A 24657-nucleotide genomic window follows, 5' to 3' on the forward strand; every position below is an offset into this window, starting at 1 on the left:
GGACAATCTATTAATTGACTGGTCGACTCAAGAAAATTGTGCTTCCCGGAGAGAAACAATAATTTTGTTAATTGCATTTTTCAACCGTGAGTGGGGGCATTACAGGTGTATAGCAGAAATTACAGAGCAGAAATTGCTTGTCTTATTACAGCCGTACCTGCAAAATAGACCTCTTACCTCTAATCAGGAATGAGAGTAATGGGCGATTTTGAGATATTACAGTGAAGAGCTTAAAAAAACAGCATTCAAAATGTGTTCGGTGTGCTACTTTGTTGCCAGAGAAAATAGGATTATGAGTTATTTTAGGAATTGGGGGTCCAAGTTTTTCTGCCAGTCATAAACTCAGCTTTCTGAATGCTATGTAAGCCTGTACTGTCAGTCAAACTAATGGAGTCTAACTGTGAAAATCTGGGTTCACTTCAGACGGGATGCTCTTATGTTTGACTCTGGGAGCTGAAAGTTGTTCTCTGTCAGACAAAAGCCACTTCAAAAGCTGTTTCTGGAATGAGCCATTTGAGGTTGAATAATGAAGTTTTCTGACCACTCTGTGGCCAAACTACTATTGATTATTTATGAATTTATTGTTAGTGATTGCAGTCAATAAAAGTGACAGTTTGACATCAATTCTGACTCAACTGTAACACAACAAACACAACTAAAGGAATCTGTGAGATAAATATCATTGAATTTCATTTTTCTAGGAAGTACAAATTAAAGGAATAAACATTTAATAAAATCATCAAAGCTGTTTAGATACATTTGATTAAATAAATGTTTAATGATTTCCCTAGAAAGGTTTAATGTGACGATTAAAATCCCTTTTTGGTTCAGATTTTGTATAAACTGTATAGTAATCTTCTAAATCAGTACATATTGCTAACCAGATAGGCACAAACACTTCTAGATTTGGCAAAATCGCAATGTTTCGGATTTTAGATGCAAGAAAGAATTGCATTTGAGATGTCAAACATTAAAATGTATTCCCTTTTTAAGTACAAACAGATAAACAAGTTTTACCAAGAAGCAGTGGAAGTGTTTGGTATTCTAAGTGACAATTCCTAATGGAATATCCCCATATTAATCTGAATATAAGATGTAATGAATGAGGTAGATTCTTCCAGAACTCTATGATCAAACCAGTCCTCACATGTGTCACATGGAGTACTTGTGTGGATAAGTCAAAAATGTGTTGTTTTCCATTTTTGAGAAGTGTTCATTCTAAATTCAGAGAGAAATTGAACTTTTTCAAATGAAAAATCAGGATAATACTTTTACTATGACAAACAGATAAATTGTGGACTTCAGATTTCATCTTTTTACCCTGAGAGCAAGTTTAACTTCAGCAGGATTGGTTTAACTGGTTATTGCTGTTTTCAAAGCGGTCGCTTTGACCATGAAGGAAGGTTAGGAACTTCCTTCAACTTCATGGACACTTTTATTCCAAAACTTTTTGTAATTTTTTTAAAGGTGACTGAAAAATGAAATATTTTTTAAAAAGAAAAAAAAATCTTTTCAGGTTTTTTCCTTAAATAAATGTTTTTCGCAGGAATGTGTTCATGTTGCAGAGTATTTAGTCAGACTAACACTGCAAATTGATCCAAATTGATCTAAAATTGGTATTTTCACAACCAAGAACCCAGTTTTGACCACAAAAATTCTGATCAGAAACATAAAGTCATGAAACTTTTGTTTGGTTAAAGGGTCTATGTCATGCCACATCAACATTTTGAGCTTTTACGTGTATTATACTGTTCATTTGTCAGAATTACAACCCCAAAGCTTAAGTAATTGCATCAAGTAATTTGATCCAATTACGTTAGGACTGGGTGATACTGAGCATTAAAATATAGATCCGATACCGATCCAATGTGTGTCAATATCGTCAATATTGATATCAACATCCATATTTTTGTAAATGTTGTGGATGTGACATAAATCTGAAAATCTCAGTTTTTTTTAATTGCCGCAAACGTTTTTTTGTAAGTTTCCCTTTTTTTTAACTACTTGATAAACATAAAAACAGAATTAGGACAATATTTTCAATTAAATGGGAAACAGTTCTTTTTGCAGAAACAGAAAAGCTTCAAACAAGAGTGGAAACATTGATATCTGTGGGCTGGTATTGATCCAATACCAATTTGAGATTGATACTATCGATATTTGGGATCCATCCGCTCAGCTCTAATTCACGCATTTCCGAGTATTCCTCTAAAAACCTGAGCTCTGAGCACCAGCCCCTTCCAAGCCACAAAAACAAGTGGGTTCTCTTGAGGTGATGTCACAAAGTGAGAACAGCCCCTTTCAAGAAGAGTCTGCGTTACCAACACCCACTTTCTAGTAGTGCTCAGCCTCTAGCTTTGCCACTTAGCTAGCTCAGCTGCTAGCCCCAGCCATTGCTACTAAATATAGATACACAATATGCACATCCATCTTTGCAAAAGTTTGGATGTTGTTTGTTTTTGTGAGCTAAACGCAGAAACTATGTTCTTACTTCTGGGTACAGAAAAACTCACAAGTCATATTTCATAATTTGTTCTCTCAAAGGTAATATATGATCATATAAATAGATATTGTTTACTCTGAAAGACTTAAGAAAAGCAAAGCATAGGCCCTTTAAGTATCAAGAGGCCTCAGCATAAGCTCCAGGACTGTCTTTGAATGCTCCTTTTTGTTTTGGTATTGTGACTCGACATGGTCGCACAGATACTCGTCCGCTGTCTAAAACTCCATCTGTGTGTGGAGCACATCCACTTATGTTGACGGCGTACTTTGCTCATGTTCAAAACTTGTTGTGCTCCACCAGAGGTCATTAGAAATGTGCTCCTGCGCTGAGCCTGGAACTTTTAAAAAGTGACAGAGAAGCCCAACAATTACCTAGGGGAGGTTTGATCCCCGTGTAAGCAGCATAGACTCGACTCCGTGGCCCCTTTAAAACTCAACCTTTCTGACCTTCTGTGAAAAGGCCCTCCTGGTCAAACAAACAAGCATTGTTGATGAAGAGCGGGAGGAGGTGTTGGACGTGTTGGAAACTTTGCCCTGCAGGTACGACTTTCGACAGTGGAAGAGACCTGCTGCTTGGTTACAGTGATGAACGACTTTGCCTACCCTCTGATAATTGCTCACTCAGGGGCAGAGAGAAGTCCATTAATCAAAATGAGCGGAGGTACTGCAGGACTCTTACACTTATTGCAGAACGTGGAAGACCCGGAAGCTCCGGGCTCACAACAATCAGGCAGGTCGGGACTCACTCTGCAAAAACAGTCTCTGCATTTGCGTGATGACCCTGAGATCAAAGTTTCTAATCAAAGTCATCATGGGAGGAAGTGGGTGAAGTACAGTCTTCATTAGGTGACTAACAAGAGCAGCTCTTCAAACATGATGTGAAGAGATCTACTCCAGTGGGAAGTAGATTTTTTTGGTGTAATAAATTGTAGATGTGAATAACAGCCTGTAACATATATATCATTTGATGCAATATTTTCATACATTTTATGTTACTGACATTTTTTTTCCTTTTTTCTTAGAAACTGAATTACAAATATTATGCAGGAAATATATATTTGAATGTGTCTCAATTAGCTTGTTCATAGCTGTCTAATCAAGATCCAAAACATATTGCAGAGGAGAGTACAACGTGTTCCTCTTTGTTATGTTTCCATTCAACATTCAGAAGATATTTTGGCACAAAGGACACAATCTGATCTCATTTTGTCTAATATTTGATACAAATGCAACAATTCAAGTCATTGGAGGCTGCTTTAAAGCTGAAAGAGTCCACAGGTTGAGTTGTTATTCATTCACGGATTTTTCTGTAGATTCTAGTCAGATTAATGATTTTACATGGACAAGACTTGAATGAGCTCCAAATCTAATTAAATGTATGATTCAGGTTTTCTATTTTCTTTCATTTCCCGTATCTGGCGAACAATCTTGATTTGGAGCTTTGCAAACAAAGGAGCTTTATCTGGCGTCAAAGAATCCATTCGAGCACGGCAGGAAAGTTTCAAAGAGAGCCAATTCTGCTCCTTCAGATACACTTTGTGGAAATGTTATCAAAGTAATCTAATTTTATGGGGTTTTTTTGTGCTGCACTTTGTACAAAAAGGTGCAAATGTAAAGTGAAGTCATGATGTCTATTTCTACATTTCCTCAATCTCTGCTTTGATCTAGACCAGCCCACTTCAAAAACAGTTTTTCTTTATTTTATTCGATTGGTTTTCACATGTTAATCAAATACTTCAAACCTGTTTAATGTACTTATTTTGTTGTAGTGATGTGTATTTTGGTTGAAACAACAGATTTTAGAGTCTTTGTATTTCATCAGTGAAGCGAATTTCTGTCATTTTCTCAGCTTGGTAAGTGAAGTCAATTTAAATTATTAATTTCAATCCACATCATTTTACTCAATTTGGAGAAGCCTGTCAGGAGAGGTATTTTTTTCTCTTTATGTGATGTCATTCTGTATTAACATTTGGATTACGGTATTTTATTGATGCATTACTGCATTAATTCTTTCAGTTTCTTATTATTTTTTATTATTCAAAATGAAAGTAAACACAGATTTAAAAATACATTTGGAAAAGCATTCATATTTCCACTAAAGCCAACTAAATTATTGCTTCATAAATATTAACTTACTTTACAGAACAAAAAAAGTGATTATGATATAATATTGGCAGAAAAAATGATATTATTACTAGATTTCTTTTTAAATAAACCTTTCATCTAATGTTTAATCTAATATTTATTGAATGTATTATGTTTTATGCTTTCATATTAAAGGCCTGTAGATTATTTTTTTTTAAATGAGGGGTAAGTTGGACCTCAGCAATTATGCTTATTTTGCTTGACTATAATGTCATGACAGGTTTCATCATGACAGCTCATTGCCCATAGATAAATTGTTGATAATGAATTATGTTAATACGTTACCAACTGCCAAGATCGTAAGCTAATACTGAGTTAAGGTTTGAAGTAAAAGACCAATTCAAATGTATTTTAGTAATTAAAGTAATAAAATCAGTTTTCTTTTATCTTTCTTTTGTGCTAACAGCTGAAAAGCAACCATTGAGTTTGTAAAGTAAATAAACAAACTCTTTTTAACTAAAAAATCCAAGATTTTAGACGTCAAAATGCCCTTCAAAATTTTGTTTTTGACTAATATTTGCAGAAGACGTGCAACAAATTGCTATGAAGCTCTCTATTAATTAAAAAAAAATCATTGTAAGTTTGTTTTTGAGATTTTTTCTGCAATTAATAAGTAATTGATAACAGGGTGTTTTGCATGGGCCAGATATTATAAATAAAAGGAGTGAAAAACTAAACTCAGACGTGGGCACTCAGACCTTTAACTATCCTGTTCTCTACCTGGAATAAGAACAATATTTCCAAGGTTGATGACTTAATTAAAAAGAATTCCTCATAAATAGTTTTTTATTAATTAAAAAAAAACTTCTGAAAGCCTTTCATTGCGAGGGTGGTGTTGATAATTTAAACAAGTTTTTCTTCATTAAAAGTTTTACTCTTTTCTAATTTGTTAAATTATTATTATTAATGTTTGCAAAAAAATGTGATACACTATATCTGATCAAAGTGTCATACTTTTTTATTTCACTGGTTTGTATGAAACTACTTGCATAACTTTAACACGTTTTCCACCCTGTTATGTGGTTTGTAATATACTGACTGCAGATCTGTATTGATTTTGTTGCTCACTACACTTTGCAACTGTCTGTTCACATGAGCAGTTTAAATTATGTGGGTTGTTCACAGTTAGAAAGCCTCTGAATGCTCAATTTGACATCTTCTACATTTTATTCATTTGTTTATTTTGAGAGCGTTATTTTAAGACTACCACTGTGCAGGACACACAAGCAACCTTAGTTTCAACAGAAGGTAAAATAAAATATTAAAATCCAAATCAGATCAATAGTAATTCTGATTGTGTAGGGTATGGATTAACTGGGTTATCTTTTGCTGCTGTCACTCTGCAAAACTTTACAAGAACTTAACTGTTGAATATTGAACTAAATTCTCATTCTGCAATTATTCTACATATTTAATTATGTGTTCCAAAATTAACCAGAAATACAATTTATATGCATTTGAGATAGCATTAAAACATGAAAGAGTATCTGAAAACAATTATTAACACTTCAATATTTATTATTATTATTATTTAGTTATTGTTTCTCAATATCTTATCCACTTTAAATGCACAGTTTGAATGCAGTGATGTCAAATATAAATGTTTTAAGAATTTCTGACCGAACGGACTGTAAGCCCAGCCCCATTTCCCATCATCCATCTGTTTATACGCTTTCTTACTAGCTTACAGCTCCTCACAACCCCAAATTAACAAAAGCGGTGCAACAAAAATGCAGAGAAATGTTGGAGTTTTGAGCCAGAAGTCAGCTTGGAAAACAAAGACGTACATGGATCTATTTATGTACAAGAGCGTTGGGATTGAGCGACTGGGGGGTATGTGGCCGGCCGGTTGTAGCATTCTGTCACTGCTAAGCTTTTCAAATGGCATTTTTTCATCTGCTCCTGATTCACAACAATTTGATTAAAGAAACATTCAGAGACACAATTTTCAAGCTCAGCTTGCTTCCTTCATCATAAGAAAACTGCAACAAGAACATGTTAAAAACACAATTTCCATTGGAGTGGGTCTTTAGGTAGCATGAACAGCTATAATTGAAGCTCCCCTAAGCCCAATTTGCCAAATGTTTACATTTCAGTCAGAATGAACATTTCATTCAAAGCCTGTTAACTTGAGTCACTGACTTGTAAGCCAATTCCCCGCCAACTCTTTGTCCGGAATTGTGGTTGTGACTCCTCTTCTCTTTGGAATCAGACTGTAAACTGGCCACTGGCTGGGACAGGCAGTTCTAAGTCGATTCATTGGTAATGCCCCCGGACTGAGAGACATTGTTAGCCTTAGACCCTCCACGCTAAAGTCCTCCAGCCTCTAACCCCTTTCTTCCTGGAGTGTGTGGAGGCCAATGTTTTTAGATGGGGCTGCATGAATCCACATCACACAGCTAGTCATTAAATGAAAATCAGTCCATCCAATCTCGTCCGTGTGCAATAAACTCTCTCTATCATTTCTTGCCGCAATCTGCAGGCACCCCGCCTATTTCCATCCACTGTCCAGTTTATGTGCTGTGTGTGTCGCGGCCGCCCCGTTCAGTCCCTGTGAGCGCCGAGCAGCTGCTCCAGCGCCAGACAGGAGAGAGACTTCACATGATTGTTATTCACTGCCTGTGAGGGTTTATTTCTGCATTAAGCTCCGCTCATCACACGATGCTGGGCATCAGCGGTAGAATGGAAATCATGATGAATTTGACAGAAATTTATAGTTATTGTCAATTTGCAGTGGGAGCTTTAATGAGAGACATTCGTTCCCCCGCCGTGTGCTTGCTCCACCGTTTTACATACAGCTGTTGGGGTGGAAGACGCGTGTTTCTCCTCGCTGCTCAGCTCATCTGCCAGGAGGCTGCATTCATTTGCTGCAGACTTGAGGCTGATAGCGCCACCTCTCTTTTCACCCACTGTGGACCCAGCGTTTTTGCTGCCTCCCCCCACAGGACATTTTCGAGGAACTTGCACCAGGCATGTTTACCCAGAGTTGGAAGTCATTACAATTCAATTTATTTAGCTTTCAAAGAGGAATCAAATCATTACCTTTCCAGCATCTTCCCTAATTGTTTCTAAGAAGGATGATGAGACTTTTTTTTAAACGTCCACTTTTTAGAAAACTATTTTTTGTGCAGCATCAAACCATAGACGTACATCTCTGTGTGCTGCACAATGTGGGGTAATTTAGTGATTGATCTTTTAGCTTCATGCCAGACGTGCCATGTTCCTCTTTGTCAGGCTCCGATGCCTTAACCTCTTGTTCAGGCTGAATTAGTCAAGAAGAGTGATGCTGTGCTCAAGGTGAAAACTAACTCTTTAGTGTATGCTCATCCATCTCCCCTGTGTCATTCACTGAAAACATGCTCTGTACTAACAGCACCTGCCAAAAACACTGTTCTGTTGCTCAAAACTAATGATGACCCAACAGGCTCGACTGTCCTCAAGCTCTAATAAAGGACTCTGTGAAAGCCTTTGTCTGTGCTGTATAAATAAAAAGCACAAACCCGTATTTGTCGAGCCACAAAGGCAATCTATCAGGGAACATCAAGAGTTCACATTTGGTCACCTTTGTTGAAAATCCCCAAATTGCCTCTTTTTTCTCTCTCTCCCTCCTTTTTCTTTTACACCTCGTCTTATAAACTGCACTCCTATCAAGTGGGAACCATCTTTGAATTGGTTCGCCCATGGGGAGAAACCTATAACCGTGGTAAATTAATGATGAGGGTGATATCAGGTGTAAGAAGAAAGATGAAACAAAAATCTACGGCATGTAATAAAAGAAAGTGAGAAAGATTAAAAGCGAGGCTAGTATCTGTGGATCAGAGCGAGAAGCAGAATAGTTATCATTACGTGCTCCACTCATTTGCCAGTGGCCGTGGATATCCTCTCTGCAGCTGCACAAATACACACCAACACACAAGCGCAGATAAACACGAAAAATTGATTACCACCTCTTCCTGATTGCACCTCTCTGTCTTCTAAATCTAAATTGCAACTCCAGACACAAAAGCAGGCTGTGCAGCTGAAGCACACTAAATCAATCTCTTCTTCTTCTGCTTCCCAGCTCCTCCACGGCCAAATAAAAAGTGGGCTACAACCTCTTGTTGAGAACCGAAAAGCCCCAGAAAGTGTAAAATGCAACCACTTTATGACTTTCTGTAGGAACGATATGCAGGGAGATTATAAAATTCATCTCTCACCAAATGCACTTTCCTTATCACATTCAGCTAAAATAGACTTCTTTTTATATGTTCACTTAACTGCAGCTTCATTTATTCCTTCCACAACAATTGAACATTAATATGAACAGGAGCCCTATCTGTTTAATTACAAAATGAAGTTACACTCCATTGATTTGAATAATATGCAGTTCCAATAATATAATACAGTGTGTTTTAAATAAAGAGAAAACCACTTAAAATTGCGAGATAAAACTAATTGAAGCTTATCAGCTTTTTTGTAAATTTTTGATGCACAGACATTTCTTATCGAGCCCACCCCTCGTTTGGCTTCCTCGCTGCATTCTCTTCACCGGGTTGCCATTATTGTTTGTCACATATAACACGAACCTTCCTTTCATTTGTCCTCATCAGTCATTCGGAGGAAAGCACTTCATTTAAGGATGAGTCGGAGACCTTGTCCTTAGTGGCGGCCATTACTCCCAACGGTTGTTAGCTGCTTGGAATGCATCCCCGCGTTCGGCTCAGATGCTCTCATTTATACCCTTGTCTGGTTTAGTACTTAAGCTCGAGCGCAAACACATTTGTTTATTCAGAAGTGGATGCTGAAAAGTTGCATTGAATCATGTAATTCTTAGGGCAAAAAGAAACTTAGGAAACATGTTAAGCAAAGATATATGAGTGGTGGCGAGATGAGGTCACTTTAGATCTGCTTCATTTTGTTTGGCTGTAGCTGCATCTCCACAAGGACAGGGTTTTCATCAGTGTATGCTTTGGTTTAAGACCCACTCCAATGAAAATCATGTTTTTAGCATCTTCTTTTAGCATTTTTCTCATATTGAAAGACTTTAAGAGTAGAACTGAATTTATGAGTATTTATTTCTTTTTTAATAATGATGAATCAGGAGCAGATAAAAACCAAAAGTTTGAAAAGCTCAGGTTTGTAACTCAGCAACTGCCATGGCCGGGCCAGAGTCTCCCCGCTCCGCTCCAATTCTTATGCATCAACATGCAGACAAATAGATCCATTAACGTCTTCGTTTTCCTCATCTGAGCTACAATCTGACTCAAAACTGTACGGCTGGAAATCTCAGATATTGCTCCTCGTTTTATTGAGGGGGACCTGGTGGCAAAATTGAAGTTGACTGCAAGAATACATAAACATTGGTCTGGAGCTTAAGCTCCAAGGTAAAAGTCTTGTCTCTCAGGGCCAGCGTTGCAGATTTGTTACAGTTAAATGCTAACTACCCAATACTTACCCCATATGATAACTTTCCCTACATTTTTTTCTGTTTCTAAAACTTAATTTGACACTGAGAGGATTAACAGTTTTACAAATCTAAACTATTTTGTCAAAATCCTGTTTAAAATCAGTAAAGCATTTACCCTCTTTAGACTCCTTTCAAGCTAATCCTGACTACTAAAAACATTTATTAGTGTTAAAAAGTTTTAATAAAACTGGCTACAACTCTGAAATCTAGTGGAATTTCCACTTCAAGCTAATGGTGTTTGGCGATTTCCGTTTCTGGCTAATGATTCTCAGCAGCCATCTTGTCTGGCCTCAGGTCCTCCAGTTTTTTTGGTTTTTTTGCCACGTTTATGTTACGTTCACAATGAACGCGATTTGCTTGTTCCTCATCCCACTCAGCCGCAGTGTCAAGCTCAGAAAAACATTTTTTGAAAGGCGGTAAGCAGGTAATTCGCCAGGTGGCAAAAGAGGGACGGGCCAATGCAAATTTGTCATACGAACAGTGTGAACGTAGCATTAGCTTGGGCTTGTGAGGTGCTATAAGCTAACAAAGGGTAATGGGAAATTAGCCGTGGCTAACTTCTGTGTCAACAGTCCTGTCCACAACCCAGAGGCGAATTTTTAAGAGATCCTGCTGTGCTGCAGAAAATATTACTAAAACTGCACAATCATAATTAAAAAAGGAGTTTACAATAGAAAAGTTGGAGTGGGACTTGTTGGTTTTGTTTGTCTATATTTTCATAAAATGCAAATTAAAGTGAATTTTAAAAACATATACATGGATATGTAGCATCACAAAGACTATCATAAACTTATGCATTGGACAAACATTCCTTTGCATTCACGAAAACCCCATAAATATCTAGAGATCAGACATGAAATAGCTTGCAAATCTGCAAATCACAAGCTTGAAACAAAGTCAGCAAGACATATTCATGCTTTAAATGTTCAGCGACTGACAGATATGCTCAGGTCTGGTCCAGCTCGGGTCAAAACAGTGCTGGGTAACAGCAGCTGCATCACTATATAACCTTGGTGCAACAGGGAGAGCAAACACACATATTTCTGTACAGTCACAGACAGCTGAGCCTGAAACAGTAATTCAAAGCTCCATTTGCAGCAGCCACAGTTCCAGAGTGTTTGCTGCAAACAGGCAATGAAAAAGCAGCAGACCAGGACTCTGATGTTTGATTGATAGAGACAAACATCACACAGAAAGCTAAACAAATATTAGTACATAAAATGAATTTAAAAGAAAAATCCCATTCTATCTTTACATAATAGTTTTTTTTTATTTATGTTTGGGAATTTTTAGGGTCAGGTACCAGCAGATCTAATCATGATTTATAAATCAGCAAAAAAAGATAATTAAAAGTCAAAATGTATTTCAAGTTTGGCTGCAAATATGTGTTCCCTTTATAAAATATCCCCCTTTATGAAAGTTCTCACTTTTTTAAAGTTTCTTTTTAATTAAATTGGAGTTGACTGTGAAGAAAAAAATGTAATTTCAAGTTCAATTTTACTTCTCTGTAAGCATCTGGTCACTCTTACTGTAATAAGCCTTCATTTATGCACAGAGAAATTTAAAAAATGATGTTTTTAAGTCTTCAAAAAGAGAAAAAAAACCCTAAACATCTGAATGTCTCACCAATACATCTCCACACAAGCCTGATAAACAAATCAAAAAATTTTTCATGCAAGGCGCACAGTCCCCTTTAGTGTGCTTTGTTTATTTCCACACCATGGGCTTAGTAGATCAATACAATGCTGTTGCAATTATTACCATCAGCAACCATTTGGAATGATTGGATTTGCTCCGAAGGCTGAAAGATAGACTTTGGCTGTATCATATGGTCGACTTTGCACTGCTGTAAATCCGTAATTGGATAAATCGCAGGCTAAGAAAGCCATTTCCCTGTGGGGATGGAGAAAAAAAGAAAATGTGCTCATGTCAGTTCAGGTTTTTCTCCTCGTGAAAATCATTACTGCATGAAATAACCTCCACAGTACCGGGCAGCTGTATAAAAATAATAGTATAATTATGACTGAAAATCTGGTGTTGCGCATGGGGCCGGCTGCTTCTGAAAGCAGAAAAAAATTAGCATTATCAATGATGAAATTACAAATATATTTTGCACATTTTAATTAATTGCTTTTTGAATGGAACTTCAAAATAAAAGTGAGCTTTTTAAACTTGCTTTCAAAGAACAGTCGTAATAGCAACATTTTTAAAAGTCACAAGGCTAATGAAACATGTTTATAAAGTCTAAAGAAAGGCGACTCAGTAATAGAAAAATGTTCTTTCTTTTTAACAAGGACGCTCTAGAAAATAAGTTCAGAAGGTACAGTTCCACCTAATTTATTTCACAGACATACTGTTTTCTATTATTTGAAATCACCTGTATGTGGGAACATTTCTCCTCTTTTTCTTAGTCCACTCATTGATAAAAAAAAATAAATTAAACAAGACTGAGAAATGCTCATTCATTTACTCCAACAGTCTCCCTTCAAACATTATCTCAATAGACAAAATCGTAATATGTAGCTATAGAATCAGAGGGACTATGGCTATTTGAAAGTGGCAATAACCCAAGGATTGCTGCACTGATATTACACTTTAATGCAATCTCAGGAGCCACTAAGCAGCCCAGTTTGATTGGATAATGCTGGCACATTGCGCTCACAGGCATAAATCTTCATTCTGGTATAAATCACTGAAAATAGAGCAAGAGGATTCGAGTTGCAAATCCAAAAAAAGCAATAACCACATGAAGGTGAAGTCCAATACAAAACATTTCCACATTTCACTGAGCCGTAACTGTTATGGCACGGCAGAATCCCAGCCCTATAGGAGATTGAAGATAGGGGGAAAAGCATCTTCAAAAACACGTTTAAATGAACCAATCATCTCTGTCATTGTCATGGAGACAGTCCATCAGGAAGTAAACTCTGGCCTTCTAGAAAACATGAGGAAGAACCATAAAGCTGCAGGTAAATGGCCTATTTTATTCCTTACCTAAAATAGATTTTTATGATTTTAAAGTAGTGTATTTTAAACTAAACTGAGCATAAAAAATGGAAAAATCTGTCAAGAGAGTATTTGTCTTGTCCACATTTCAAAAATCCAGCAGCATTACATTATTAAAGACCTTGTGACTTGTCTTCCACCATACAACTTTATTTCCCCCATTTTTTTCACATAAACAGTGAAGTAACTTGACTTCAAAGGTCTCTTTGATATGTATCTCCTGTAACATCGTGACCCAAATTGATGCCCCCTTGAGATGCCGATGAAAGGCTTAAAGTCTATAAAGCAGAGTTCATTAAAACAAGACATTTAATATGCTATTATTAGAGCTAAGCTGTGCGTAGGATCCCTGTCCAGTGACTGTTTTTTTTTTTTTTTCTTCAGTCAGGAGACGGTGGGCGAGGACAGTTTGAGTCCCATTAAAAAGCGCTGAGCTGTCACCTTTATGGTATTGATTTGGATGTTGGATGAAAAAGGAATAAAATGGTAACAACTCAAAAACCAATAAAAAAAAATTAAAAAACGCACTTTTATCTCTGTGGCGGCAAAGTGTTGGCTTCATCAGATCTTACTAAAACTAAATATTCATCAGTTTAACTCAGGGGTCTGCAACTGAGGCTCCAGCTCTTTGAGTTTGAAGAAAATATCAACAATTTAAACAAACAGACAAGTAAATCTGCTGCTGCAGGAGGATCTTATTAAACATAGGGTGTATTTTATTTTGAAAGTCTTGATTGTGCTGCTGTCAAAAGTTAATATTAGATTCATGTATGAAAACTCACTTGTAGAATCTGTAAAAGTCATATTTGAGTAGCTTAATGGGCACAAAAACATATGAATAAAGTGTTTTTTCTTCTTTCTAACTTTGTGGTGGAACTTTGCGGCACTTGTGGCTGACTCCTTGTTTAACAAATAACTAGCTTTTATGAATCTTTTGGTGAACTTGTAACAGAAGATCTAATATTCAAACATTGACATTATGTTGTTAAAAAGGTGTAAAGCGTAAGATTTTATTTTGAAAACTTCCTTTAAAAAAACTGTCTTTTATTTTCTAAATTGCATTTTTTTCTGTTTAAAAACATCAAAATTTGTATTAAATCTTGGATCCAATGTTTTAACTAGAACTGAGAAAAGTTAATTTTTCACTTCTTTTACGCCTCTTTCAAAGTTTACTTACAAAATTCACTGATCAGTAAGAACCTGTTTTGTGCCTTTTTTTTAGACTTTCCAAATTGTCAAACTACTCTACGTCGCTAGTCTTGTGCAGGGTATCAAACTTTGTTTTTGGTTGACTCATGAAAAGTTCTAAAACTAAACAGTAAAGTAAAGGAAAATATGAAATTCTTGCTTACTTTCATTTATTTATTTTTTGTCTAATTCAATAAAAATCATCACTAAGTTCTCAGAAACTGTTACATTAGATTGTTTTTTTTTTCATCCCTGCAACAGAAACAGTTTTAGCATTTAAATAATTAGAATCTCACATTTTCAAGTTTTACTTTTTTTTTCTTAAAAACAAAGTTGAAGTATCTTTAGGTTAACTTGTTTCAATTAGACCAAACTTTAAATAGAACATTTTAAATGAAGTGCTAACTAACTTTGCAATATCATAGGCAGGAATTTATCCTGACTGGCATCTGTGTGTTATGATGATAAGTAAACGCAGGAATGTGGAGCTTCTATCCGGCTTTATTTATGCAGTTTTTTCTTTCAAAAGTTCAATTTTTTCCTTTTATGTCCCTTTGGAGTGAATCTGGGAGTGAAAGGCAAAGCAGCTGGAGACTTTTAGAGAATTCAATTTGAAAAAAAAATAAAACCTCACACTTATTCATATGGTGAATTTTAAGTGTTGCTTACTCAAAATACTCAGCCTCTGAACGTTTTCCAAGGTACTCGAGGCATAATTTTTGCATTAAAGCATCCAGATAATTAAAAAGGAGCTGTGAAATATCAAAACAAGTTGACATTTATACATTAATTTTTCTTTTCAACCACCAAAACACATTTCAATCATCTCCAACGGTTTATTTACACATGTCTAACATCGGTTCCTATTTTAAGTCATAATCCTTGTTTTTCTGAAATCATATCAACGTTTTCACCGGAGTCTGACTCCATTCTGATGCCAGCATGCTGTCATTTCTTCTCCTTTTCTTTCAAGAACAAAACCTCCTCCTCATAGAAGCATTTCTCTGTGATCAGCAGTCAAATGAGTTACGCTGAATGAAGTTACGGGGCCACATGTGATTATTGTGGAGCTCAATCAAAGCATCTTCAATCACAGTTGTGCTGCAGCTTCCTTCCAGGTCTGGAAGCAGAGGCCAGCAGTGGCCACAAAGGATGATTAACATGCTCATTACTGCCCCCCTCAGTGAGTCTCATTGTCCACAAGAGGTCAGACATTTACAGCAGAAGTCATAAATAGTGCAGTAAAAGCTCAGACTTCTCACCAGCTGCCAAAATGTCAAGATGAATGAACTAATAATTATTTTAAGTGATTTTATTATTAATATTATTTTGTTATTGTAATATTTGTGGGTTAAAAATATGCAGGTAATATTCTAAAATATTTATACTTTTCTAAAGTAATATTTTTAAGTGTTTATTGCAGGCTAGATGTATTTATGTATTATCTTTTTTGCTTTTACGCATGGATTGTCACATGCTCGCGCGTCTTTCCATGGCTTTAGGGACGGGCCCTCCAGCCTTGCTCATGAGTAAAGTTGTTGTCCCGCCTCCTGCCTCCTCCTCAGATCGATGTCCGGATCCAGAGTGCGCCGTGAGCGCGTCCGTCCCGTCCGGTTCTTGGATAATAACGCTGCGCCAGTGCGCATGCAGATCACAAACATGGACACCGGAGCGCAGGCGCCTTGAAACTCTTTGAGAAACTCAACAGAAACTAATATTAATATTATATTTTTTGTTTCTTAACCTTTTTTTTTCTTTAAACCAGGGAATATTTGAGCGTCTCAAAGTTCTTTTTAACGCTTTGTTGGATTTACTCCTACAGCAGTCATGGCCACTGCCAGGCTTGATTATGTGGCTCCGTGGTGGACCTACTGGCTGCACAATTTCCCACACTTCAATTTCTCCCTCCTGTCGGTCGACAGCACTTTCAAACCGGAGGATGGCAGCTACCAGCAGGTTGGTAACGACAGCAGGTCTCCAGAAAGAAAGGGGCATTCTTATCCAAAGACGCGCGGGAGAGCGTCACTGAACATGCAGCGCGTTTCAATACAATTAGTGGAGTCGAAGGACAAGCTTTGAACAGCAGTGGGAAGAATAATCATTAAAAAAAAAGAAAAAGTACATTTTTATAATTTAATCTCTTTTAAACGTTTGGCTCTAACAACAGGAAGTAAAACTCACATGATATTTAACACGTGACTCATAGTAATCCCACCATGAAGCATCCAATTGATAAAAAAATAGCCTTTTGAAGTACTTTAATTAATAATATGATTGTTTAAGCTACAGTTTAAACTTTTACATTGTGATATATGGTTGGATTTTAATAAGCCAGCAGCATTTTTGATTTATTTTTTAGTTCCCCCAAATGCAATTACAGATCTCTGATGTTTTTAGATTCCTCAAAGCATAAAAACAAAAGGTCCTTTCAAAATAAAACAACCCTTTAGTGTTTTTTTCTTCAAATAGTGTTCTTTTTTTCTATCCCTGAACCTCCTTTATGGTTTTAATCCAAAAAAAAAAAAACAACTAAAAGGTTCGTTTCCCCAGATTCCACCGCCATGTATGTCATCATTTGGAGATGACTGCAGGTTACAAAACAGTTAAATAGCCAGGATGATGGAAGTCAAGGCTGGGAGCTCATGCATACTGGTGACATATTTATTTAACGTCTTTTTCCCCCACTTACTTACAAAATATTTTCTCTTTATGTGCTTTATAAGGGCATGATGTTAGCTTGCATAAATATGAAGAAGGTTCACAGAATGTCACTGAGCCCCACAGCCGACCCCCCCATGATCAACATACACAAAGCACTTGAAGGGCTTTCTTTCACTATTTACTGCCTACAAATAACCAAGGACGATCACATGACCTCCTCAGAACTTATTGACAAGACTTAAGAAGTTCTGTATGGATGCTCTTGGTGATCTTTTGACTCCTGTCTCTTTCATTAATATAGTTGTAAGATCCTTTTATTTTAAGCCTCTCAATGTACTCCTTTCTTCTCTTACCAAGGTTCATTATTGAATTTCAGCACTGTCGTAGGAACTTGCACACAAAAACCGGTAGATTGCAGGACTGACGTCTCAGACCTGAAAATAACTGGCTCTTTATTTGACTCCCTTTAAGGAGAAGTAATGATTGCAGATGCAATCCTTAATGTGTGCCTTTAACTTCCAAATGGAATTCATCAGGGACACCTAAGCCAATTTTTTTGTTTTTTGGACGATAAAAGATCTACACATCCACACTTGTTTTCTCTCTCCTTGTTGTGTCACTACCTTCAATGAAACCTCAAATCCTTTCATGTCTAATTGCTGAAGGATTGATTGAAGGTCAGCTGGAACAATCGGAGCGGCATTGTTTCCGTGGAAGCCCTTGAACCAGACTTCAACTCCAGGCTTCACGTAAACAGTGAATCATGGGATTAGGAGTTTGATCGTCATTGCACGTTCAGGTTGGAGCGTGTTAACAGGTCACGGATGTGTTTGGTATTTCAAATTCGGTTTGGGTAATTTTCACAGCTTTGGTTCAAAACTGGACGTGACTTTAAAGGAGGATCTCAAGCAACGGAGCTCAAACGGAATATTAGATCACAGATGAGGTTTTGAAATGGCTCTGCTGATCAGACCCTCTGAGTCTGAGGACTCTAAAAGTTGCAATGCAGATGATCTGCACATAAAGTTTAGGTGTCATTTCAATGAAGATGTTTCAGCACAAAATATTAGTGACTGATTGTTTGGATTTAGCTGACTTGTGTGTTTATCGTCCAAAAATGTGTCTTTTACTGTTCTTTTTTTTTCATCAGCTTCAGAAGTTTTACACTTCATAAAAGTGAAATTGCTCCTAAAGCCTTAAAATATTTTTGTTTGCCTCTTTTTGCCCTTAAACCACAAACATGCATATTCTCTCTGTTTGTTTCAGCTCTAGGCAGCAGTTAGCAGCTATGATCTTGATCTTTAGGACATGACTTTTTAAACATTACACAAGCCTCTCTGAAAGCTTGCGTTGTTTGATCGGAGATGCGCGGTGACGTCTGGGAGCCCACTTCCTCTATACTTTAATTTTTCTGACAAACCCTCAATTTGCTTCTCCGGATGAGGAAACATCTCCATCAGAACTTTAATATTTAGTTTTTTTTCTCTGTCCATTCTTTTCATCCAGTCTTTGATACTTCTCGCCTGCCTTGGAGCGGTAGGCCTTGGCTTCAGTTTGCTGTTTCTGGGTGGGTTTCTGGTGTGCTTGTGCTGCTGCCGAAGGAATCTGGATGAAGACACCAAAAGGCCCAACACCTGCTGCATCACATGGGTCGCTATCATCACAGGCCTCATAGTATGGTAAGTATTTTTTGTCAAATATTAGTTTCTTGCTTAGTTTCTCCAAACTGTATGTTCTTTTGTTTTAAGAAATGAAAAGGGTTTCAAATGTTAGGTCTATAGAACTGGACTTTGCAGGGTGATCTAGAAGATAATTTATTGCACAACTGAGTTTTTCTGGGATAAAGTTTCTCATTTTATTGCAGATGGTTCTTTCAAACCACTTTGTCTTGAATGTGACTTTTTAAAATCTTTAAAGGAGTGTCCACTGTCCTTCAGGTGCAGGTTCTTCTGTGCTGTGCCATTCTATTGGAGAGCTGTTGTTCAGTTTTCCCAATGTTCAATGTTCCTGACTTCACTGATTATCATAGATCACACTGTTTCCTGTCTGCTGTGTCATTGGGTTGGATCAGTTTTTGTCTTTTTTGAGGTTCAGTCCCGTAACTTTTCCTCAGTGGACACCGATAAACACCAGATCTCTGACATTTACCTTTACTCACATGATATCCAGCTATTTATTTTATTTTTTGCTACATCTCTAAAGTAAATAGACCGAGTTCCCCCTCTACAATAAAAATGCGCTGCAAAACATAATTTACGTCAACCTTTAAAGTCCACAAGCTCTGAAAAACAGAATCCTGTTGTAATACAATCTGAAAGACCGACTCTGATGAAAATTGTGTTTTTGGTGTTTTTAACAAGGTTTTGTGGCATTTTTGTGATGACAGATGACATATATAAAGAAAATCAAGCTTAAAGAGGCCAAAACACCACTTTTTTGAGCTTTTACTTGTATTATACTGTTGAATCCTCAATATAAAGAACCCCAAAGCAGTATTTTGATCTTTGATTTTTGGTATTTTGGTGTTCATAAATATGGATATAGTTCACTCTGAAAGGCTTAAGAAAATCGTGGTATGGCCCCTTTAAAATTTTGTTTTTGAGTATTTATTTATTCACATTTTTGCAAATCAGGAGCAGACAAAAAATGCAATTTAAATTAGATTGTATTAGTGATGTAGAAAATACCCTGGACTGGCCAGAAGCCCCCTGCTCCATCCCGATACATTCTCTTGGAGACAATAGATCTATTTGCATCTTCGTTTTCCTCGTCTGAGCTCACATCTGGCTCTGAACTGCACACCTGGATTGCTCCAGTATCACCATTTTTGTTGGACCAGTAATGTTGGGTTTGAGGTGTGAGGGACTGTGAGCTATAGGAGAACTCAGTTTATGGGTGATGGGAAAGGGGTGCGGAGTTCCTCTGCACCAGTGGTCCCACCCAAAACTCAAAGGGAAATTTCTGATGTTTTGAATTTGGCTAAAAAGATCATAATCATAATTAAAAGATCATGGAGAGTGCTTTTACAAATGATCCAAAGATGATTGGAGTGGGATTTTAAGTGCAAACGATGAATGCACTGAAACTGTGAAATAATCAAGGATGAGAAAAAAAATTAGTACAGAAATAAACCTAAAAGCACACAAAAGATTACAGAATTTGAAAGTAATTGTAAGAATTCTGGGATTTTTCTCTGCACCTACTATTAATACTAACACAACTTTCATGCTAGTTTTTGTTGCTCTAGCCTTAAACCTGCACTGACTGCGACGGCACGGCTCTGCACTCGACGTTTCCTCACAGACTGACACTGATATTTGAGGTGTCACTATGTCAAAACCACAGAACACCTGCTCCAGCCAGTTATGTGTCACAGCATTTGTTAGCGTGTGGAGGCATTTGTCAAATTCCTAACGTGCTGTGTTTGCAAGTTTCTGACACATTCAGATTACATTTGATGGTGCCAGTCCACATCTCAGCAAGTCTGGTAATGACTGGAGAGGAGAAAGTGTAAACACACTTGTGCGCCAAAGATAAATCTGGAGCACTTTAATATCAGATGATGTTGACTTGATATAAATGTCAAAAATGGTTTAAATTTTACAAATACTTATAACTATTTTAGTTCCGAAACGATCCTGTCCCGAACACGACATAAAATTTGATTTGCTTTATTTTCCGGAAGAGATTAGATGTAAAAAAGGTAGAAAATATACCAGTTTTAATAATAAAAACGACTCAAGTGGAGCTGTCATATTTGTATTTATAAGCGATCCCTAAAAGATTTGAGCGCTCCGTTCTCTGAACATTTGCTCTGCTTAGTTAATTTAAATATCCTCCTCAACCAGAATGTTCCAAAACCTCTAATTTCATTTTTTATTTACGACCTGTTTATGAACTGAACATAAAAAAGAAACTTGTGTGAGGCTTTCAGGGAAACTTTGTAAAATATGACTGTACTTTTGTTTATGATTTAATACAAAAAACTGTCCTCAAATGAAATAGGACAAATTAATCCCCGAAAAGCCTTGATTGAATTTGTGCGCTGATCCACTTAACTTGTGCCAGTGTTGCTCCTTAACTTTGTTAGCTCCCTTTATCCATCCAAACCACAGCTGCAGCACAAGAGGCTTGGTGTAATGTTAAGTGACTGGGCATGATGCTGTTACATATTAAGGTCTTGACCTTAATATGTAAAGTGCTTGTGATGACTTACCTTAATTTTTGCCTATATGTAAACAGCAAAAAATGTACTTTTTTAGAATAACTGAAAATACTTTGTTTTTTCTTTAGATCTCCATTTTAGTGTCATTTGTTAACCTCATTTTATTATTAATATTCATCAAACAGCATTGCAGTAAAGCAAGAGTACAAAGTGCATACCTGTGTACAAGAAAAGTGAAATCCCAAAAAGTAAAAAGTGCGAATCCCAGTTTTTCAAATAAAGAATTTCACAGTAAAACCCCAACAAAAGAGGCTGTACCTGCAGGCTTCCAGCCACACAAAAGTTCACTGTAACTCCTCGGCTGGAGCTGTTGGCACCAATCTAAGGTGGAGAAGCAACATGAAGGACTTACGGCAAAGGGGGAATAAGTAATCTCCTGAAAGTTCAACAGGCTTTTAGGCTGCAATGTACTTTATTAACTGAGCAGAAAGACTAGCAAAGACTGGAGTGAGGACCAAACTCCAGCAGTGGCAGGAATGAGAGGAGAGGTTACATTTTACCACCAGAACATATTTTTCTTTCATGTAGTCATGCACCGATCATAAAAGAGCGGAGGATTCTACGTGGAAAATTTACCATTTTAAAGATGATTTCTTTTAAATTGAAGCTGCAGAAAGTTTGGAACATCTAAGAGGCAAGCAAAACAAGAACCTGGTGGTTGGAAGAATTGAGATCCGGAACTTCTTTGTGGCATGCATAGGATAAATGGAACAGTTTACACAACACAGAAAAGTTTCCTCAGCTTTTTTTTTTTTCTTTTCAGCAAGAAGTTTGACTCCTAGAAAAGAAGTTGTGTCCTTGATGATCTTGTTATCTTCAAGATCCTGCAGCACATTACGGCATAAGAGGTGAAGCTGCCCTGGAATGAGGAATAAAACATCTTGTTGGATTCTTCTGCTTCCTGAGATCAAACAAGAGTCTTGGTACTTTTTTCAAAACCAAAAAAAAAAAATAGTAAAAAGTAGTACCTAGTCTAGCTTAAAAAAATACAAACTTTAGTACTGAGGATGAAGCTGCAAAAATATCTGCTTTAGTTTATATTTCCTTGGCCTTCATAAGCTTTAAGCTGGTTCTGGCAATGTTTAGTAAAATCATGTAAAACCTGCTCCTCCCAGTCTTTGCACTACAGTAAAGTCCAGGTAGACTTACTCCAGGTGAGGCTTCTTGATTCCTTTAGGAATTTTTTAATGCTTTGTTTTGGTATTTTTAGATTTTGATGCTCAACTAGAGGGGAACTCCCTTTAAGTTTATACAGGGTAACTGTGGGTTAAGATGCTCAAGCTAAAAATATGATACTGGGAACGTCAGTTGGTTCGGATCAATTCCACTTCATTGTTCCTGATCGAGTCCTGGAGATTCCTGTTCCCGAACCTTGATTCGTTTGAGCGTATTCAGACTGAAACTTGGTTCCTTATTATCGTGAGAAATTAACTCTGGTTCAAAAATGTGTCCAATCTGAATACATGCTGAGATTCCTCAGTCTGAATACGATCGCTCCGACAACAAAAAAACTGAATCAAAACGGCCACTGTCGGCCGGTCATAAGCGGACAGACGTGGAGCAGCAATCCAACAGCAACTCATTTAAATGTGGTTGGATGAATGCAGGCTCATAAAAACAACTTTTAACGTGATACTCACTTATTAGCTTACCTCGTTGCCGTAGCGTCCCCACTAATGGCCATACAAAATAAAAAGTGTTGAACCTGGCCTTCATACAGAAGTTCAAAACTGGTCAGAGAACCAAAGTTTGAATAAGTAAACTATCAAGTAATTGCAAAGTGCAGCACCTCCATCCTTCTCTTTTCGTTTTGACCCGCCCCCGTAACTCCTGGCCAATGACTGAAGAGAACTTTAGTCACATGGTTTTGTTTACAAGTTTTGGTCTGGAACAAAAATCTCTGGTAGATCCCATTCTGAATACAGACTAAACATAAGGTTTAGAACTCGATCCGGACCAAATTATTCTGACTTAGTCCGGAACAAATCATTTTTTCAGTCTGAATACTCCCTAAGAATTTTCAATTTCCAAGTAAATTCATTTGAAAAGAAAATCCTTCCAATTGTCTCTACATTATCTCACTTTGACTTTTGTCTTCTCTCTGGTAATTTGCTCCCATAATTGATTTATTTTGTGACATCTTGTAGTTATTAATGGATGTGTATAGCTATAGCTGGGCCATTTTAGCTGAAAGTGACCCTGTTATGTTTCTCAGTTAAAGCGTTACTCTTGGATGTGACAAATCCATATCCCTGTGCTCATCCAAGGAGAATCATGGGAGGCTGTGGTTCAACAGAAATGTGTGAAGAACAATAAAAGCAAAATTTCTGCTTCATTGCTGAATTTTAACAATAAAGATGCATTTTTGTACTTTGAACCAATCTCTCAAAAAAGCGTCTGTTTGTGGTACGCTTTGAGCAGCTTTTCAGTCACCCTGACACTCCAAATCAATTACATTTGCAGCTTGAATGTGGAGAGTAAAGAGTGCAGCAGTCCTCTTTTACTCAGGCTGCAGCATTTATGTTATTTTTTATTTTTCCAAACAGTGGACAACTTTGTTGTTTGCATTTACAGAGCTTTCCGCGGTATAATCTCTCATTCCTTCCTTTATCCTGTTTATTTCTTTCACAGCTCCAAAGAGCTTTTTGCACAGCTACAAAAAAAATCTACTTAATGGTGTGAGTGACCTGTGACGCTCCGTCTCATTTCTGTTTCATTAGCTGCTCTTTATTATTGCCGATGGCACTCTAACATCAATTACATTCACTGCTCAGGATGATTTGGCCTCGGTTTAATGAAGGGAAGGCTGGCACGGATCTGTTTGAGCACAGATATCCTTAAACTTCCTTTAATTTTTTGATGTAATAACCCAATTTTAGTTAAGATTCACTGATGCAATTTTGGTTTTGCTTCAACTGGATGGTATATAATACGTTTCTAGTAGCTTTGGTATTATTAAAGTGAAGGCAGTCAATGCAGAAGGAACAGGAAGTACTTTTTACCGTTCCCAGATACATAAAAAAAGGCACAAAAGAATTGTCAGCTCCAGTCCTGTCCAAAAACATCTCATTTTAACTGCAGTTAGACTTTTTTAAATGTAGGACCAAAACATGCCAGCTATACCACAGAGGGACTGCCACTCAATTATTCTTTCTCACTGCTGGTGTGCGCATACATGACTGCTAATCTTCTTTAATTTTGCAAAATACAACAAAACAAAATAAGATCAGGAATTGCACGAGGCATTTGAATTGAATTTACTCATTTCTTTGAGTGAGCTATTTTGAAGGAACCTGTTAAGTAAGCCTTTGCAACTAAATTTAGGAGCTTCTAAATTGTGCACCGCTTGATGTAGAAGTGCAGTGGCTTCCAGGGTCAGGGGACTAATCTGCCATTTCAGCGAGGCTCAAGAACACTCCCAGGAGCTCAGAGAGGTGAGAGGGGCTTTCGGCAGAGGGCTTGACCTTGAATTAGATCAAAAGTT

The 24657-nt window shown here is 37.1% G+C and overlaps 1 protein-coding gene across 1 annotated transcript in view; it reads left to right on the forward strand.

Moving 5' to 3' along the window:
- The first annotated feature begins 2775 nt into the window (after window positions 1–2775).
- The window catches only part of LOC112146936 (protein tweety homolog 2-like), a 45372-nt gene continuing 23490 nt past the window's right edge, over window positions 2776–24657 (forward strand). The window contains exons 1-3 of the mRNA XM_024273016.2: window positions 2776–3042; window positions 16110–16243; window positions 18455–18627. Coding sequence (XP_024128784.1) covers window positions 2994–3042; window positions 16110–16243; window positions 18455–18627 — 356 coding nt within the window. The 5' untranslated portion in view covers window positions 2776–2993. The remainder of the gene's footprint in view (window positions 3043–16109; window positions 16244–18454; window positions 18628–24657) is intronic.

The sequence above is a fragment of the Oryzias melastigma genome, linkage group LG8 (assembly GCF_002922805.2).
Source record: "Oryzias melastigma strain HK-1 linkage group LG8, ASM292280v2, whole genome shotgun sequence".
Classification (NCBI taxonomy): domain Eukaryota; kingdom Metazoa; phylum Chordata; class Actinopteri; order Beloniformes; family Adrianichthyidae; genus Oryzias; species Oryzias melastigma.